The sequence below is a fragment of the Octopus bimaculoides genome, chromosome 18 (assembly GCF_001194135.2).
Source record: "Octopus bimaculoides isolate UCB-OBI-ISO-001 chromosome 18, ASM119413v2, whole genome shotgun sequence".
Taxonomy (NCBI): domain Eukaryota; kingdom Metazoa; phylum Mollusca; class Cephalopoda; order Octopoda; family Octopodidae; genus Octopus; species Octopus bimaculoides.
Genome location: NC_068998.1, coordinates 30106772 through 30125360, shown reverse-complemented (window position 1 = coordinate 30125360; position 18589 = coordinate 30106772). Strand labels below are relative to the sequence as shown.

The following is an 18589-nucleotide window of genomic DNA, read 5'->3' as shown; positions in this document are numbered from 1 at the left end:
CATCACTGCAGTGATTCCTGATGGGCCGGGGCTTTCCCTGTCTTCATACTCTTGATCGCTTTATCTATCAAGGTACTGTCAATTAGGATAGCTGGTCCCTCTGTTGGGTCGACACGCAGCAGTCTCTCTTCCTCCCATTCATTCTCTTTATTAAGCAGCCTTACATAGTGGCGTCTCCAAACCTCTCTCTTTGCAGCCTCGTTTAGTGCAAGTGAGCCATCATCCAAGTGGAGACATTTCTCTCCTTCGACATCACGATTCTCTCTCACACACTGTCTTGCAACATAAAATACTTCAAGTCTTTGGTTCTCACAGTGCAGAACATTGGCAAACTTTTTCTTATCTGTTTCCCCTCTGGCTAAGCAAACCTGTCTCCTAGCTTCCCTTCTGGCAGTCTGATACAATTCCCTGCTCCATCCATTCTTCCAGTCCTTCCAAGCCTGCTTCTTTTGTCTTATAGCCCTGTCAACCACATTGTTCCACCACCATGTTACTTTGGGTCGAGAGGGGACTTTGCACCATCCACAGATCTGGTCGGTGGCTCTCAGCAGGTTGTTCCGTAGAAACCTCCGATTGTCTTCCCCTTCTATTTCGTCAAATGCTTCGAGTAAGACATTTCTAAATCTCTGTCCATTTGCAGGATCTTTAAGCTTCCAAACCCTTCTCCAGGCTGGTCTACTTCTGGGCAACCATTTAGCCTTGATCTCGATGTCGCTAACTACTAATCTGTGTTGAAGGATACATTTTTGCCTGGGAAGGTTTTGGCATTTATAAGCCATCCTCTTTCCCTATTTCTGGTGAGGATGTAGTCGATTTGGCTAGTGTGTCTGCCGGAACGGTAGGTGACTAGGTGACAGGCAGGTTTCCTGAAGTTGGTATTGCAAACCATAAGATCGTTTGCATCACAGAACTAGATCGTTTATTCCATATCTCTCACCCATTGATGTTATCACATTTCATACCAAACATAACAACAACCCTGTTCCATTGTCAGCACAAAAATGCTGTGTATAACACACATCAAGGAATATTATAAAACATGCATAATTAAACCTTCACAAACTTTGCAAATGCTTGGCCTCTCAATGTCTATGAAGTCTAACCAAAACATGATATAATCAAGACTACATCTCAAAAGCTAAGCCTTCGTATCAGAGTGAGAAACTACTTCAAATCTAAGAAGCTGCCAACCCTATACAAAACTTGTGTACACATTGAAGTAAAACTTAGATATATAACAGAGCGTCTAACAAAAGATCATCTACTTGATTGGCAAATTACCACTTGCAATTTGACCAGTTATCTTTTCTTTCTGTTACAATAATGGTTCTTCTTCTGATCTAGTGAAATACCACTTCATCCAGTTCCTCTACTTTTTCTTTTGTCTAGTAGGAAACTAAACTTCTTTAATTAACACTTCATCTAAATTTTTATGCTCAGAACTGCAATATTCTTCAACTGCCTTTTTACCCACTTTTTTTAACAAATTGACCTTGCTAGTCTTGAGAAGTCTGCAAAAACAATGCAACTTTTTTCTGAAGTATTTTCTCCAAAAGTTGTCAAAAAATGAATACTTCTCTTCCTAATACTACCATAAAAAAATTATATGCATAAGTGAAAATGTTCTTTTCTCTTTTTTTTTTAATGTGTGATTAATCCTTCCACAGCTATTATGGTCTGTCAATGTGGTTCCCGAGTATGTTCAACAAAATAGAGAAATATGGAGGTTCAATATGCAGCCCTGGAAAACCTACAAATGCTACAGTTAATCTGACCTGTCAGGAACCTAACAGTGACATTTACTTTGATGGTTTCTTGACTGCTGTTTCCAATTTACCTGGCAACATACTCAGTATGATGCTTGTAGATAGAATTGGTCGTAAAATCCTCTTAGGTAAGATTGAATATTATCAACAATAGAGATGAAGGAAGCTATCTTGGGTGAGCATTTTGCATGCTAAATATATATGTGGTATAGTCTTATACATGTAATATAGTAAGTTGAAAATCATTGATTAACTGAGATTATTCTTGCAGTCAAAGGACAAAATGCTCTCTGAGGGGTTTTAAAATTTAACAATAACTCAAATCTGTCAATTAGTAAAATCTGTCAATCCAAATTCTTAGAAAATAAGGACAATGCAGTTAGGGGTGGATCTTGTGTTTAAAGCTAATAAGTGCAGGCAACAGACATCTTTTCAGTGCAATAAATTAAACTTAATCACATATATGTAACTTGCATGTGCATAATACACATATGTGTATTATAGTACATTTGCTCTTATTTTGTTGTTTGTTGAATTTAAAGTTTGAAGTATGTTTATATCTATGGCTTTAATGAATCATGTATTGTGTGACATCATGAGGTCAGACATTATTACTCTTGCTGTTGTAATTTCATAATTAATTATTTTTTGGCAACAAAGTTATGGTACAGAAATCTGACTGAATCTACTTGTTGGAAATATTTATAACTTTCTTTTACTGTGTTGTAAAGTAAGAACATTATACATAATTTATGAGTGTTTTCTTGGAGCAGAAAATTTGAGGGGAATATGTAAATTAGTATCATTAATACAAAATGTGAAGCAACAAGTTGTACTTTGGGACTGTAAGGGAAGTAGAGGAAAAGTAGTCTTACCAGACTGTGGTCATTGTGTAGAATTGAATAATTACATTATAGTATTTGCTGTGAGGCTAAAGAAACAGAAAACAAGAGGCCTTGGTTGAATGTATTGTAATTTGAAAGTGGGATACAGTAAGCAAAAGTCTAATGGGTACATCTATGAATGACACCACATCATCTTATGTTTATATTTTCATGTTTCATCCCTCACACTGTGTTATTTCAAAAACACTTTCATTTCTCTCTGCAGTTGTTAGCATGGTGATCTCTGGATTGAGTGTCTTCTTCATCTGGCTTGTCAAAACAAAAGTACAAAGTTTGGCATTATCATGCCTATTTGGTGGTATTTCTGTTATTGGGTGGAACTCTCTTGACACTATATCAAGTGAAATATTTCCAACACAACTGAGGTGAGTATCATAATCCTCATCAGCAGCGCCACCATTGCCACCACATCCTCCTCCTCCTCCTCCTCCTCCTCATCATCATCATCATCATCATCATCATCTAATGTTCATTGGCCATGCTAGCATGGATTGGATGGCTTGATAGGATCCAGTGCATCCAAGGACCACATTGTGATCCAATGTTTGCTTTTGCATTGACTCTATGGTTTTTTGCCCTTCCTGACATTAATCACTTTACAATGGGGCCAGCATTGCTGATGTCACCTTGTAGTTTGCCAGTCTAACATCCCTTTGATTGAATGGAGCTACAGTGGAGAGGGAGGAGGCTTTATGCCAGATGAGAAATTAAAATATGAAAGAAGGGGCCAGAACAGGAAAGGTTTCTTGCTGTAGGAGAAATACATGGCTACTTACATTATAGAAAAGTGGATAGGAGAAACTGGGGTGGATCCAGAAAAAGAGAGAAAATAATTGTGACAGGGTGTCGGAATGGATTCTCAAACTACAAGAAGGTGAATAGAAGTGAGTGGGTACGGAATAAGAAGTGTGAGTGGGTAGAGGTTGCAAGAAGAGAGTAAAGGATGGTAAGAGAAGGGGTAATGGGTGAGGAGGTAAATATAATGAAGGAAAAGGGTTGAAGGGTGGTCAGTAATGAACGTGTTGGAGGGAAGGCAGAATATAGTGAGTGGTGGACAAGAGTGGAAGAGTGATTAATGATATATGAGCTGGAAGAGGAGGTAAGGGAGAGTCGGGGAAGATTTACAGGATGAAAGGGATGAAGCGCACAGGATAGTAATAATAATAGGGGGAATTTTAGAGAAAGTAAGATGACATGAAGGTGGGTATGTTGCATGAATATAGGTAGAAGCAGATGTAGTGTATAGGGAAAGTCAGAAATATATGGTTGTGGAAAAGGAGAGATAATTTGATAGCACAGCAGGGTGATTGATTTAAAATTTGAGGGGAGGACATTAAGTGCATTGGTTCTGAGTTGAGAGAAAGATAACTGGTATTACAGAAAGAAAAATGATGAAATACGCAGTTCTGCTCTCATTTAATTACAACAGCAGAATACTGCAACTAGGGTAGAGGCTGGAGGAAACAGTGACAGTTTAAAAAGCTTTAAATATTTCAAATGATTTTGATTTTTTTTTAACATGGCAATTTATCCATACCTTTTCAATTCTCACACACACACTCTCTCTCTCTCTCTCATATATATATATTTTTGTCATTATCGTCGTTTAACGTCCGCTTTCCTTGCTGACATGGATTGGACGGTTTGACTGAGGACTGGTGATCCAGAAGGCTGCACCAGGCTCAATCTGATCCAGCAAAGTTTCTACAGCTGGATGCCCTTCTTAATGCCAACCACTCCATGAGTGTAGTGGGTGCTTTTACTTGCCACCGGCACAAGGTCCAATCAGGCGGTTGTGGTAATGACCACACTCAAAAGGTGTTTTTTATGTGCTACCTGCACGGAAATCAGTCTGGCGGCACTGGCAACAACCACACTCGAATGTTTTACACGTACCACCGGCACATGTGCTGGTTAGGCAATGCTGGAAATGATCACGCTCAAATGGTGCTTTTTATGTGCCACCGGCACGGGAGTCAATCCGTGGCCCTGGCAATGATCACACAGGTCTCCTCATTCATTTGAAACACATGACCATACCCATGCAGTCGTCTCTCTTGCAACCACATCTGATGCTTCTTAAATCCAACTTTTCTCTCAGGGCGCTTAAATCATTAATGATTTCTACCAGATGGTCAGCATGGAAATAAAAACCTCATAGGTAAATTTTACAAATATTTTATAATTGAAACTTTCGGTGGACCGAAAGTTTTAATTCATTTTCTTTCTTTTCCTAGCCTATTAAATGGTGTGTTATACTTGGAGAATTTATGGTGGTAATAGTGTCTTTTGACGTCTATTTTTTCAGTGCGTGGTGAGGCACAAACCAAGCCTTTTTTATAATTATGTATATAATTATAATATATATATATATATATATATATATATATATATATATATACTCTTTTACTTGTTTCAGTCATTTGACTGTGGCCATACTGGAGCACCACTTTTAGTTGAAGAAATTGACCCCAGGACTTATTCTTTGTAAGCCTAGTACTTATTCTATCGGTCTCTTTTGCCGAACTGCTTAGTTACAGAGATATAAATACACCAGCATCGATTGTTAAGCGATTTTGGGGGACAAACACAGACACACATACATACATATATCATCATCATCATCATTTAACGTCCGCTTTCCATGCTAGCATGAGTTGGACGATTTCACTGGGAACTGGCGAAGCGGCTGGCTACTTCAGGCCCCAATCTGATTTGGCAGAGTTTCTACAGCTGGATGCCCTTCCTAACGCCAACCACTCCAAGAGTGTAGTGGGTGTTTTTACGTGCTACCAGCACAAGGGCCAGTCCTGTGGTACTGGCAACGGCCACACTCAAATGGTGTTTTTTATGTGCCACCTGCACAGGAGTCAGTCCAATGTTTTGTTCACATGCCACCGGCACAAGTGCCAGTAAGGCTAAGCTGGAAACGATTGCGCTCAAATGCTGCTTTTTACATGCCACTGGCACGGGAGCAAGACCGCTGCTCTGGCAGTGATCCCTCTCGGATGGTGCTGTTAGCACTCCACTGGCACAGGTGCCAGTCATCAAATAATGTCTTGTTTAGATTATGTATAGTTGAGGAGATTATATTATATTATACATAAGCATTATTTATTAGATTTACTTCTATTTGACCATTAACTTGTTTAAAAAAATATATTTTTAATATCTAGCGGTTTTTTCCATTCTTGGTTTTTTTATTTACTTTCATAAGTCCAACGGTTTTTTGAAATGTACAGCGTCCTGTACTTGTTCGCTATTTAACTTCATAGGATAACATCATAACTTAACATCTCTTCTCATTTACTCTGCTTTCTAACGGTTTCAAGACCAATATGCTATACAGTTTCAATACATATCATGTCTTTTCAACTTGTTTATATATACATGTAATTCTAGGACAACTATGAATGTTGTCTGTTTTTACTGTCTGCTATGAATTAATCTGACCCTGAAGAGATACAATATTCCATATTTTATAATATGCATGAGTTGGTCTGGATATTGCATTGAAATGATCATAGGTCATATAAAGTTTTTACAATGGATCATCTTTTAGCTCTTATTTAAATTGATATATATATATATATAGATAGATAGGCGCAGGAGTGGCTGTGTGGTAAGTAGCTTGCTTACCAACCACATCGTTCCAGGTTCATTCCCACTGTGTGGCACCTTGGGCAAGTGTCTTCTACTATAGCCTCAGGCCAACCAAAGCCTTGTGAGTGTATTTGGTAGACAGAAACTGAAAGAAGCCCATCGTATATATGTATGTGTTTGTGTGACTGTTTGTCCCCCCAACATCGCTTGACAACTGATGCTGGTGTGTTTATGTCCCCATAACTTAGCGGTTCAGCAAAAGAGACTGATAGAATAAGTACTAGGCTTCCAAAGAATAAGTCCTGGAGGCGATTTGCTCAACTAAAGGTGGTGCTCCAGCATGGCCACAGTCAAATGACTGATACAAGCAAAAGAGCGCATATATATATATATATACATATCCCTCTATCACATTCTTCAATACTTGTAAGGATTATTTGTTGACATAAAAATCTTCCTCCTCTGTTTAAATCTTACATTTCTAAAATGTACATTTTATTCATAAACAGTCTTGGAAATCAGCTCTTTAAAACACCCTGACTATTTCACTTCTTTGCCAAGCCCCTCCCACCCACTCCTATTGCCAGCAGACCAATTCAACACCCTGTGTATCTAGCCAATCAAACAGACTTAGACTAGCTTACCTGAAACTTTCCTTCCCCCAATCCATCTGCCTGTGACATCAACACTCTTTTTTCCCCTTGTCTAAATAATATCTGGTCATCTTGCTTAAAGTTTGTGATCAGTCTGTACAGTAAAGTCCCATAAGATCTTAAGTTGATCGTTCTCTGTTACACTCTCTAGTTGATAACCAAACTTGTAAGGCAAATACTGAACACCCATCTAACATAATAATAATCAACTTTAGTAAATTACTCCCCCCTTTTTTTATGCAGCTGTCTGACTGTCGGAAACTAAACCAGCCAACCTACAGAGCTTGCTTTGTGAGGAGGGTACCTTTTGTTATTTGGTGTCCCTACAGAATGAAATACAAAACCTATCTAACGGTAGATGAACTCTGATGAGTCAATGGCCATCCAAATAACAACTCATTCACCAGCTGCAAAGCACTGCGTACTAGATTTAGTGTCCTGCACAGGATAGCTCACTTAAACTTGTAAGGGGAGAAGAGCCTCTTTGAGTCTTTTTAGATAAAACCCCTCTAGAGATGGTGTCTTGATAAAAATACTGATGGTTGTGACACCTTATCAACACTTTCCTCTGCATGAGAGTAATGAATTACAGAATTTACACAAACAGTAGTGTAAATGAGGATGGAACTATAGGTAATGGACTTTCACTTGGCAGGTGCCCTGTGGGTGAGCAGCACAGGCCCATCATTATACAGTTGCTAGAACTAAGACAATGAATATAGCTATCATGGAATGTTGTTGTTGTTGTTCTTATTATTATTATTATCAAGGCGGTGAGCTGGCAGAATCATTAGCATGCTGTGTGAAATACTTAGCAGTATTTTATCTGCTGCTATGTTCTGAGTTCAAATTTTGCTATGGTCAACTTTGCCTTTCATCCTCTTGGGGTTGATGAAATAGGTACCAGTTGAGTACTGGGGTTGATGTAATCGACTATCCCCTTCCCCCAAATTTCAAGCCTTGTGCCTATAGTAGAAAGGGTTATTATTATAGATTATTATTCATGGTATGCATGAATATGTTGCATTTGGAACTGGTCACAACCAGTTTCCTTAGATATCAAGGACCTTTCTTATAAACTTTGCTGTTCTTATAGTTACACCAATCTCAATACAAAACTACCAAGTTTGTTGATGACAGTATATAGGTACCTATAACTACTGGAATTACTTTTATAGAAACCCTCCAGTCTTTGCACTTCCCTAGCCAGATTCTAGTATTTCCCTATTTTTCCCTGTTCTTTGACTGATGCTTTCATGTCTGCAGCTGTGTTCATCTCTTTGATGATGCACTCTTTTTTCCCCTTGTCTAAATAATATCTGGTCATCTTGCTTAAAGTTTGTGATCAGTCTGTACAGTAAAGTCCCATAAGATCTTAAGCTGATCATTCTCTGTTACACTCTCTAGTTGATATTGGTACCATTGTCTGCCTTCTTCAAATCCTCTTTGCCGTAATATGTCCCAGTGTATTACCTTAGTTACACAGTCAACAATCATATCTGCATCTCCTCCGTGCCAAAGGACTACAGAACTTATTATGTGCACAATGGATTCCTCTTGTTTATTACATATTTAGCACTTTTCACAGTTTTGTCTATTTTTGCCTTAATGACATTCATCTGCAATGATTGGTTTTCAGTAGCTATTGTGAGTCCTGTTTCTTCTTAAGTTCTCCATTCTTTAGCCATAAACAAAATTCATCTGCTGTGTAATACTGCATTTGATTGAGATGCTGATTGTGTAGTTCTTTTCTCCAGATGTTTCTTTCTCATTCGTTTTCTTCTTTTCTTGTATTCCATTGCAGTCTCCACAACTTCTGTCTTCCCTCCTATCGCAGCTCAAATCAGTCTTTCTGTGTTATTTCTCACATACACTTCTATATCACATTCTCCCATGTCTATGCAGTCTTCTAGTAATATCAGTCCTCTCCCCCCTCCTTCCATGGTAGGTATAACCTGTCAACATTGTCCATAGGATGTGTTGTTCTGATTTTACAGGCTGTGTCTCTTATTCTTCCTTAGTCCTATTAGAGATACTGTTCATGTTTTATTGCAGAGATGCTTTTCCCTCCATTTATTTTTGAGCTTAGTACCCTTTTCACTCTTCTGAGATATTCCTGTCTCAACTTCTTCATTTCCTGACAAAAATTCTGTCTTCCTCAAGTACATCTGGGTACTTGTAACTGGCACCCTCATTCATTGCTCTGATTGATATTATTATTATTAAATAAGGAGTTTAAGATTTTGGCCAAGGCATTAGTGAAAAGGTTGGTGCTTATCATCAAAGTGGTCAGGGAAATACAAACGTGCACGATCCTAAATAGGTCTATCTACAACAATCTCCACCTCATGTGATGATTCACAGAGAGGGCTGCGATGAAAGCTGTCTGTTGGAGGGTGGGGGCTCTGAACATCTGGATCAGTCTAAAGCATCTATTAGAGTTGACCATCATTATCTAGAAACTGTCCTGAAATCAACCAGATTTTCCCCCATTTTCAGAGGTTAGATTGCTGCAATGACAGTGGTCAAAGTAAAGAGTCACCTATCCAAATCATTTTTCATCACACACTCAGTCCATCAGGGCTGCCTGCTGTCACCTCCTCTGTACATGCTGGCTCTCGAGCTACTACTGCAGAAGCTGGAACAGTTGAGGGGCATCTCATTTGAATGGGGACATGGGAGGGCAGTGTTGGGATATGCAGACAATGTCACCATCATAGTGTTGGATACCTCCAAAGTAGAGATGGTCAGCTCCATTCTAAAGGAATATGAGTCAGTGACAGGGGCTAAAATTAATGCTGACAAGTCAGTAGGTTTGCAGCTGGATACCTAGAGAAGCAGGTCAATGCTGTTGGATGGCATTTTGGTTGCTGGATTGATAGACCAGTTGAATTGCTTGGGGCCTGATTCAGTCCCAGCCTCCTGGTGGACAAAAACAGTATCAAGATGATGAAGAGAGTGGCTAGTCTCACCCAGAAATGGCTACAGATGAAGCTGTCACTGAAAGATCAAGAAGTGAAAAATGCCTGTGTCGCTTCCATCATCATTTATTGCCTGACTATTGGTGCCTTGATTTGGCTACTTCTTGATCAGGTTGGACATTCCACTATAGCAATATATAAAGGATTAGTGGTGGGAAAGTGTGACAACATTCTTGGGGAGACTCTGGGTGTTGATGAAAACAGACTTGCTAATCTGATCCAGAGAACTTTCTGGTTGGAGATTACCATGGATTCAGCAGTTTTTAGGCCTGGCAGTGCCAGTTTGAGATATACTGTACAAATGCCTGCAGAACAATGAAACTGTTCTACAAGCACTTATTCAATGTCTGTGCTTTGCTGACTTTTTGAGCTACATCGAATAGCTGTTACATATGGTACAAATCCATATGTGATGATTGTCCATAGTGATGATTGCCCTGACACCTTCCTTTAATAGGGCAGGTAAGGCAGTCTTCATTTTTCTGGTGATGATTGCAAAATTGGTTGTCTGGTGGACAACGTTGAAAGGCATGAGGACAGAGACTTTCCTCTTTGGTAGATCCCTCATCAACCTTTTCAAGTTTCACTTGAAAAGAAAAGTGAAGATAGAGAGGGAGATGCTGTCCTTGAGTGAATTTATTGAAAGGTGAGTGAAAGTTGCAAAAATAGCAAGAGTGGATGGCACTGCTCTATTTGTAAACCTTTTAACTGGAGAACAGGAAGTGGAGAAGGTACTTGCCCTTGGTGTTCAGGGAAATCTTGGATAGCAAGGTTCTTTGGGTGTTCCTAGAGGTCTTCTTGTATCAGAAAGACCACATCATTATTCTTTTTTTTTTTTTGTTCTTTTACTGATATATACTTTTTCTTTTGTTTTATTGTATACCATGTATATTTTCTATTTTTTTAATTCTGTTATTATATGTGTGTGAATGTATATGTCTATACATATATATACCCTATATATATTATTTAATAAATACAATATATGTTTTTATGTACTACTAATAGTTTCATGTGCTGAGAGCCAGACAATATTTTTTAACATGTTTGGTGTCCTAGCACAATCATCAGACACTGCTCACATAGCATAACGAACTAAAAATGGGATGATAGGATGAGAGAAAAGGTGAGAAAGAAGTAGATATAAAAGGTGGAAGATTGAAAAACCAGAAAACAAAAAAAGAACAGAAAGTGGGGAATTAGAGTTATTTTCCCTTAGACCATAAAATATAACACCCCCCACAATTTGCTGCTTTCTGTTTTCTTTTATGTTTCCAGTTTTTTCAACCTTCCACCTTTTATATGTACTTCTTTCTCACCTTTTCTTGATTTTCCTCTCATCCTATTGTTCCAATTTTAGTTCATTATGCCATGTGGGCAGTGCTTGATGATTGTGCTAGGGCACCAGACATGTTAAAAAATACTGTCTGACTCTCAGCACATGAAACTAATAGTAGCACATAAAAAGAACAAGAGAGAAGTTCGCAGATATCGTATTTATGAAATATAGAGAGTAATATCAACAAAAAGAGAAATAAAGTGAAAGTTAAACTTGAATGAGAGAGAAAAAGATTGAGTAAGAACAATAAAATTAATATGGTAGATCAGAATATACTGAGCTATGTGATTGTGCATAAGAGGGAGTGCTGAAAAGTTCCTGGCTTTAAGGGTATTGTGAAAAGCCTGGCTGGAGGCCCAACCTTCCAAGTTCTTTTACAGTGCTTAGAAGAACTGAAGGACCACTGCAATAAGTGTGTGAATCTGGAAGGGGAATATGTTGAATAAAATCATAATTAACTGATCCTCCTGTTTTTTCGTTTACCCAAAGCCAGGAACTTTTCAGCACTCCTTCATACAATGGACCAAACAATTTAGTATTCAATATTTTTACCTATGAGAGAATGTATCAGTTTGCTATTCATCCCTCTGGTGGGGTTGATAAATTAAGTACCAGGCATGTCCAAACCACTTCAATTATGTGATTGACTGTGCAGCCAGAGTACAATGATCATCAAACCTGATTATGCTGATAATGTTGCTCTGTTGAGCTTGCCCCACAGTGATCTTTAAACCAAGCTAGAATGAGCTTGTAAGTTTCTAAGGTGGGTTTTAAAAAATTCATCTCGAAAATGAGCCTATGTTCAAAATACCTGCCACCTGCTGTTGTGAGTTGGTTGCCAAATCAAGCCCAGTTTAAAACCTGCCCTTATTCTATTGATAGTGGCTATAGGTATTTGAAACTTCAGTTACTTGTATACCACTTTTCTAGTCTATGAGTGACATGGATGTATCCAGACTAGTGGCTATCATGGATCCTAAATATGAATAACTTCACAAAACAACATTTTTTAACCCTTTCAATGCCAACCTGCCTGAGACTACTCCTGGTTCTATGATGCAAACTATTATGAGCCAACTTTAAATATTCATCAAAATTCCATGTTCATTTATGTTCCAAACACCAGCTTAATAATGACAAAATTATTTTATGAAAGTTTTCATTGTTTTCAAAATTAATTAAAATGGAGGTGTATTTCAATAGAAATATGATAACCAAAGGGTTAAAATTATTCAGATGTGAACATTTTTCTCAGATATTAATTGTAGAATAGCACCAGATGATGGAGGCCTGCAGTTTACATTGGAACTAGTTTCTCAGCTGCAGAGAAGAAATGAGTGAACTAGAACATAGATTTTTGTACAGAGTCCAATCTCTTGTCAGGATCACCAGCTGAGTATTGTTCACACAAAAGCAGTATGATAAGGTTGATGCACTTTTTATTTTTATTCACTAATTGACCAAGTCAGTAACAAACATGCCAATATAAAGAAATGCCTGACACTAGGATTGTCTCTCTATATTTTGAGTTAGAATCCTGATAGAATAACATTTACCTTTCATCTATCCCAAATTGATTCTGTTACCATCCAGATTCTAGGCTCATTCTGAGTGACTCTACCCTCACCTTTAAACATTTGTGACTTTTGCTAATAAAAATTATTACATTTATTATTGCTTCATTATTTATTTCACATAAATGCATCATAATTTGTAAGGCTTTTTGTTTGACTTAGCATAATTAACTGTACCCATCACTTGATGGTTACTTCAATGATTTGTTGGAGGGAGAAATATAACTTGTTGTTGCTATGCCTTTTTTAAGGTCATTAATGACTATTTAAGTGAAATGAGTTCTGAAAATGGAAGCTAACTAATCTTTTTAAATGAATTTTTTCTCTCTGTTGACACTTATGTTCAATATAAATAATGCTGTTTATGATTTTGTTCTAAATTTTCAGATCCACGGGCTTAGGTGTACAAACAGCTACATTGAGAATTGGTGCAATACTTGGAAACCTGGTTTTTGGGATTCTTATAAATGCACAATGTGCTATACCAATGCTTCTAACTTCTGGGCTTCTGCTACTTGGAGGTCTCCTTGCAATAAAGCTACCAGATTTGACTGGCAAAGACCTGTCTTGATATGTTTCTATTAACTGATATGTCTTTCTATATAATATATCAATATATCAAATTATTTTAAAAATTCAAAACATTTTAAATTTGCATATTATATTTTAAAAATTATCATATTTTTTATTATGTTAATGTTTGGTTTTATATTCAGTTATAATAAAACAACTTTGTATAGTTGTCTGTCTGTTTGTCTGTCACACACACACATACAAATAATCCAAAGTACAACTTCAATGACCAGTTCTATATTTAAGAGATGAGGAATTATTTACATTTGACAGATATTTGTCCTCACCTTGTTTGTTGTTAACACAACGTTTCAGCTGATATACCCTCCAGCCTTCATATGGCATAGTGGTTAAGAGCGCGGGCTACTAACCCCAAGATTCCAAGTTCGATTTCAAGCAGTGACCTGAATAATAATCATCATCATCATCATCATCGTTTAACGTCCGCTTTCCATGCTAGCATGGGTTGGACGATTTGACTGAGGACTGGTGAAACCGGATGGCAACACCAGGCTCCAGTCTAATTTGGCAGAGTTTCTACAGCTGGATGCCCTTCCTAACGCCAACCACTCAGAGAGTGTAGTGGGTGCTTTTACATGTCACCCGCACGAAAACGGCCACACTCGAAATGGTGTCTTTTATGTGCCACCCGCACAAGCCAGTCCAGGGGCACTGGCAATGATCTCGCTCGAAAATCCTACGGGAGCCAGTCAGGCGGTACTGGCAACGGCCACGCTCAAAATAGTGCATCTCATGTGCCACCCGCACAAGAACCAGTCCAGGGGCACTGGCAACGATCTTACTTGGCTTGCCGGGTCTTCTCACGCACAGCACATTTCCAAAATAATAATAATAGCAACAATGAAAAATACCTTAGGAATGAGAACCCAGGTTCAAAATTTCCCCAAGACACCTGATGGAGGCTGTAGGGTATATCAGCCAAAACGTTGAGTTAACAACAAACAAGATGAGGACAAATATCTGTCAAATGTAAATAATGTAAATAATGTTCAATGACCAGTTGTAGTTGTTGTGGTACCACTCTGTTTTTAATGGTATTGCATGCAATAGCTCTGTGTTAAAAGTTGCATAATATTTGTAGTTTTGTGCCACAATGTAGATTATATTTCTCTCTTTGCTAGACCCACTCATTAGATTTATTGATGTGATATCCAGATTTCCTACATCATCAGAATTTCTATCTTCCTTGAGAGTTCAATTCAAGAGTGTAAATATCCACAAGTTTGGGTTGAGTGCTACATTGGAAATATTCTGATTTTCCACCCTTTCAGGACCACATTGTGTGTATCAGTGTCCTCTTGTCTTAATATCATGCGATAGTTGTTTTATGAATTTTTAGTTCCAGTGATGGCTTAGATCTGTAGTTTCTGAATCAGCTTCCTCCTTTCTGGTTTTGAGAAGCTTAATTTCTCAAGATTGGTACTTAGGTAGAGTGTTACATATCCCAGTGTCCCAATAATTACAGGTATAAACCTGAACTTGTAATCTGGGTAGAGTAACTGTAGATTTCTCAATAGTTTAGTATAGTGTTTTCCTGCCTGTTCAATTATCACACATTATCACAGTTAATGGATCTAAGAAATGCAACTTATACATAGCAGAAAAATCTCATATTCTTAGATCTAAGAATTCCAATACACTGCTTAATTCCAGATCTGAAAGGTTTAGCAGGCGTAAACACATAGACAGGTTTCTTTTATCAAACTGAAGGATATCACCTGCTCCAGATTGAGTTGCTGTCACACAGACTTTGACATATTTTCTGTTATTTTGTTCTATACCAGCAGCATTAATTGTATAGTTTCTGCAATTATGGTGTCTTAGTTTTCTTGCTTTTGTTTCTTTCTTCTTGTTTCATTTTTTGCATCAACCTTCTTCACGTTTTTCTTCTCATTTTATCTCTTATTTCCTCGCTGTCCAGCAGCTTTATTTAAAATATATATAATGCATAAAGAAACCTAAAAGATTGCTTAGAGATAAATAGGATATTTTATAAATATGCCTAATTAAAGTATCGTAGAAGCATGAAACTATTACTAGCCCATTTGGTTGTGTATTAAATTGATATCTACCTGTTACTGGACAGAGTGTTTGTTTTGTTAATTCTACTATATTGGATCTATCTATCTATATATATATATATGTATGTATATAAGTATATCTATATTTGTGTGTGTATATATATATATATATATACAGGGTGGTTGCTAGAAAAACAGAAAATTCATGAAATGCCATTTTATATTTTCACAAGATCTATTTGATAACAAAGTGTGTTATCATATTAACACTCACAAATGTTCAAACTATCCAAGAACAGAAACAACAAATCAGAAACCACCTATCACACAGTTTTTTGATGATGCTTGTTAGTTTTGCCTTCATTTCCGCTTTTCTAGCAACCACCCTGAATATATATATATATATATATATATATAAATATATATATATATATATATGTCAGACAGAATACCGTGCAATGAACAGGAATGTGAAACTCTGAGGAATAGTTGTGCGATAATTTCACAGCTTTAATAAAAACATACTACTCTACCTTTGGTATTCAAATACTATTTTTCCACCTTGTTTTGCATTTATGTGCTTATTTGTGTGTGGAAATATATATATATAAATATATATATGAGGGTTTACCCAAAAGAAACCAGGATTTTGCAATATTATTTTGTTCACTTAGTTTTACATGTTTACACTTTTACCACCTTCAAAGTATCCTCCATTTGAAACAATGTATCAGTCCAGACAGGTTTTCCACTATAAGAAGCAGTGCTCCTCAGACTGTGCTGTCAGTACTGTATTGTCCACAAACAGCATTTCTCTGATCAGTACCTGGTGCACCCAGGATTTTGCTTTCAACCTCAACAGACTAAACAGTTTACCATCTGATCTGGAGTGAAGGTAAACACCATCAATTGATGTCCCAAATGTGTGTTACAGCATGACTGCAAAGATGCCAAACAGGGTGGAGGAAAGCACACAGCCCTGCTTCACACTGCTACATATGTTGAATGCCTCCGAAGAAGAGCCATTGAATTGAATGATGCCTTTCATATCCATGTGAAATGATTGGACAGTCATGAGGAGTCTTGGAGGACAGTCAATCCTGGCAAGGATTTTGAACAGGTCAAAAGTCTTTGTGAGGTCGATGAAGGTGATAAAGAATGATTGCCTTTGTTTTTGGCACGTCTCCTATAGCTGTGGAAGAAAGATCATATTAATGGTGGGGCATTCTTATCTGAAACTACACTGAGATTTGGGGTATACCCTCTCAGAAATTTTCTGTAGTCTGTTTAGGACCACGTGGGCAAAGACCTTCCCAACAATGCTTAACAGTGAGATGTCTCAGTAATTATTGCAGTCGCTTTTGGCTCCTTTCTTCTTATATATGGTTACAATGTTGCAGTCTCTCATGTCTTGCATAACTGTTCCCTCCTCTCAGCACTGACACAGTAGCTTTGGCAAATGGCTAGGTAAAACTCTCCTTGCACATCTGCTGATCTCTGGTTGGATGCCACACCAAATCTGGTGCTTTCCCAGTGGGCAAGCCATCAATGGCTCTGCTCAGTTCTTCAGGAGTTGGCAGTGTGTCCATGACGGGTATGCATTCTACCGTATCTAGCATGCTATCCAAAATGTTGTTTTCCTTGGTGTAGCATTCAGAATAATGTTCCATCCATCTCTCCAGCTGTTCTCTTTTGCCCTTGATGACTTCCCCTATTCCAGATTTGAGTGGAGCTATCTTGCTCTGGGTTGAACTGATGGCTTTCTTGATACCCTCATGCATTCTGTGAATGTTGCCCATGTCAAACAACAGATAGCTACACATAGCTGTAACCAGTAGTCATTTGCACACCATCTCACTGACTTCTGTATGTTGTTCTTTGATGATCTCAATGCTTGCATCATTGCCCTGGTGGGTTGGTGTTTGTGCTTCAGCAGGGCAGCATGTTTCTCCTCCATTGGGGGTATTGAGCTCTTTTACACTCACCTCAAACTAGTCTTGTGTCACTTTCCTCCTCTTCCCAAAGGCCCTCAGGGCAGTGCTATGGATGATGTACCTGAGAGAGTTCAATCTGTACTGAACATTGCCTTCTAGTGGGTCTGCAAGGTGGGCTTCCAGCATCTTGAGGAATGCATGTCTTAGTTGGCTGCTGGGTTGCAGTAGCATTGATGTGCTACTTGCCTGGGGACTTGGTGCAGTGCATCATTTTTGGTTGGTGTTTGAGATTGCAGAAAACCAGAGAGTGGCCTGTGTCACAGTCAGCACTTCAAAAAGACCAAGTCAGGAAGACATTTCCCAGGTGGTTGCACCATGTGATGACCAGATCTAGCTGGTGTCACTGCCCTGAGCAAAGGTGAGACCAAGAGACACTGTGTTGAGCTTTGGCCTGGAAGCAGATGTTAGTGACACATAGTCCATGGAGCAGCCATTGCCCATTTTCATTCGTTGCCATCCCTGCACCAACTCAGACACCTAGACCAGGAGTCATGATCATCTCCCACTCTGGCGCTGAAGTCGCCAAGTTCTCCATTTGGGATCACTTGTATTTTCCTAGAGAGTTGATTGTAAAACTTATCCTTGGAGTTTTGTGTAGAATAGAAGGTTGACTGGCTCATCAGAAGTGTGCAATCGAAGTGAGAATATTCACTCTGAACTGTCACTGCTAAGTTCTACCAACTTCAGCAGAGAGTTCCTCATGGGAAAGCCAACACCATGCTCTCTGGCTTCATTTATGCCTTTCCCTTGCCAGAAAAAGGTATACTCTCTTTTATAAAGGGTCCCCATATCTGGGAGCCTCATTTCCTGGAGTGCAGCAATGTCCACTTGGAGTCGTAGCAGTTTATAGCTGATCAATGCTATCTTGCATGTGTTGATGAGTTTTGAAGGTCCTCTGACAGATCACATGTCCTTATATTCCAATATCCAAGTCTGAATATATATATATATATATATAGGTGCAGGAGTGGCTGTGTGGTAAGTAGCTTGCTTACCAACCACATGGTTCCGGGTTCATTCCCACTGCGTGGGACCTTGGGCAAGTGTCTTCTACTATAACCTTGAGCCAACCAAAGCCTTGTGAGTGGATTTGGTAGATGGAAACTGAAAGAAGCCTGTCGTATATATGTATATATATGTATGTGTGTGTCTATGTTTG

General features: G+C 38.4%; 1 protein-coding gene across 1 annotated transcript in view; it reads left to right on the top strand.

Annotated features, from left to right (window-relative positions):
• The window catches only part of LOC106875730 (synaptic vesicle glycoprotein 2C), a 189936-nt gene extending 176376 nt beyond the window's left edge, over positions 1–13560 (top strand). Inside the window, exons 10-12 of the mRNA XM_052974466.1 lie at positions 1668–1894; positions 2877–3036; positions 13209–13560. Of these exons, the coding sequence (XP_052830426.1) occupies positions 1668–1894; positions 2877–3036; positions 13209–13392 (571 nt within the window). The 3' untranslated portion in view covers positions 13393–13560. The remainder of the gene's footprint in view (positions 1–1667; positions 1895–2876; positions 3037–13208) is intronic.
• The last annotated feature ends 5029 nt before the right edge of the window (positions 13561–18589 follow it).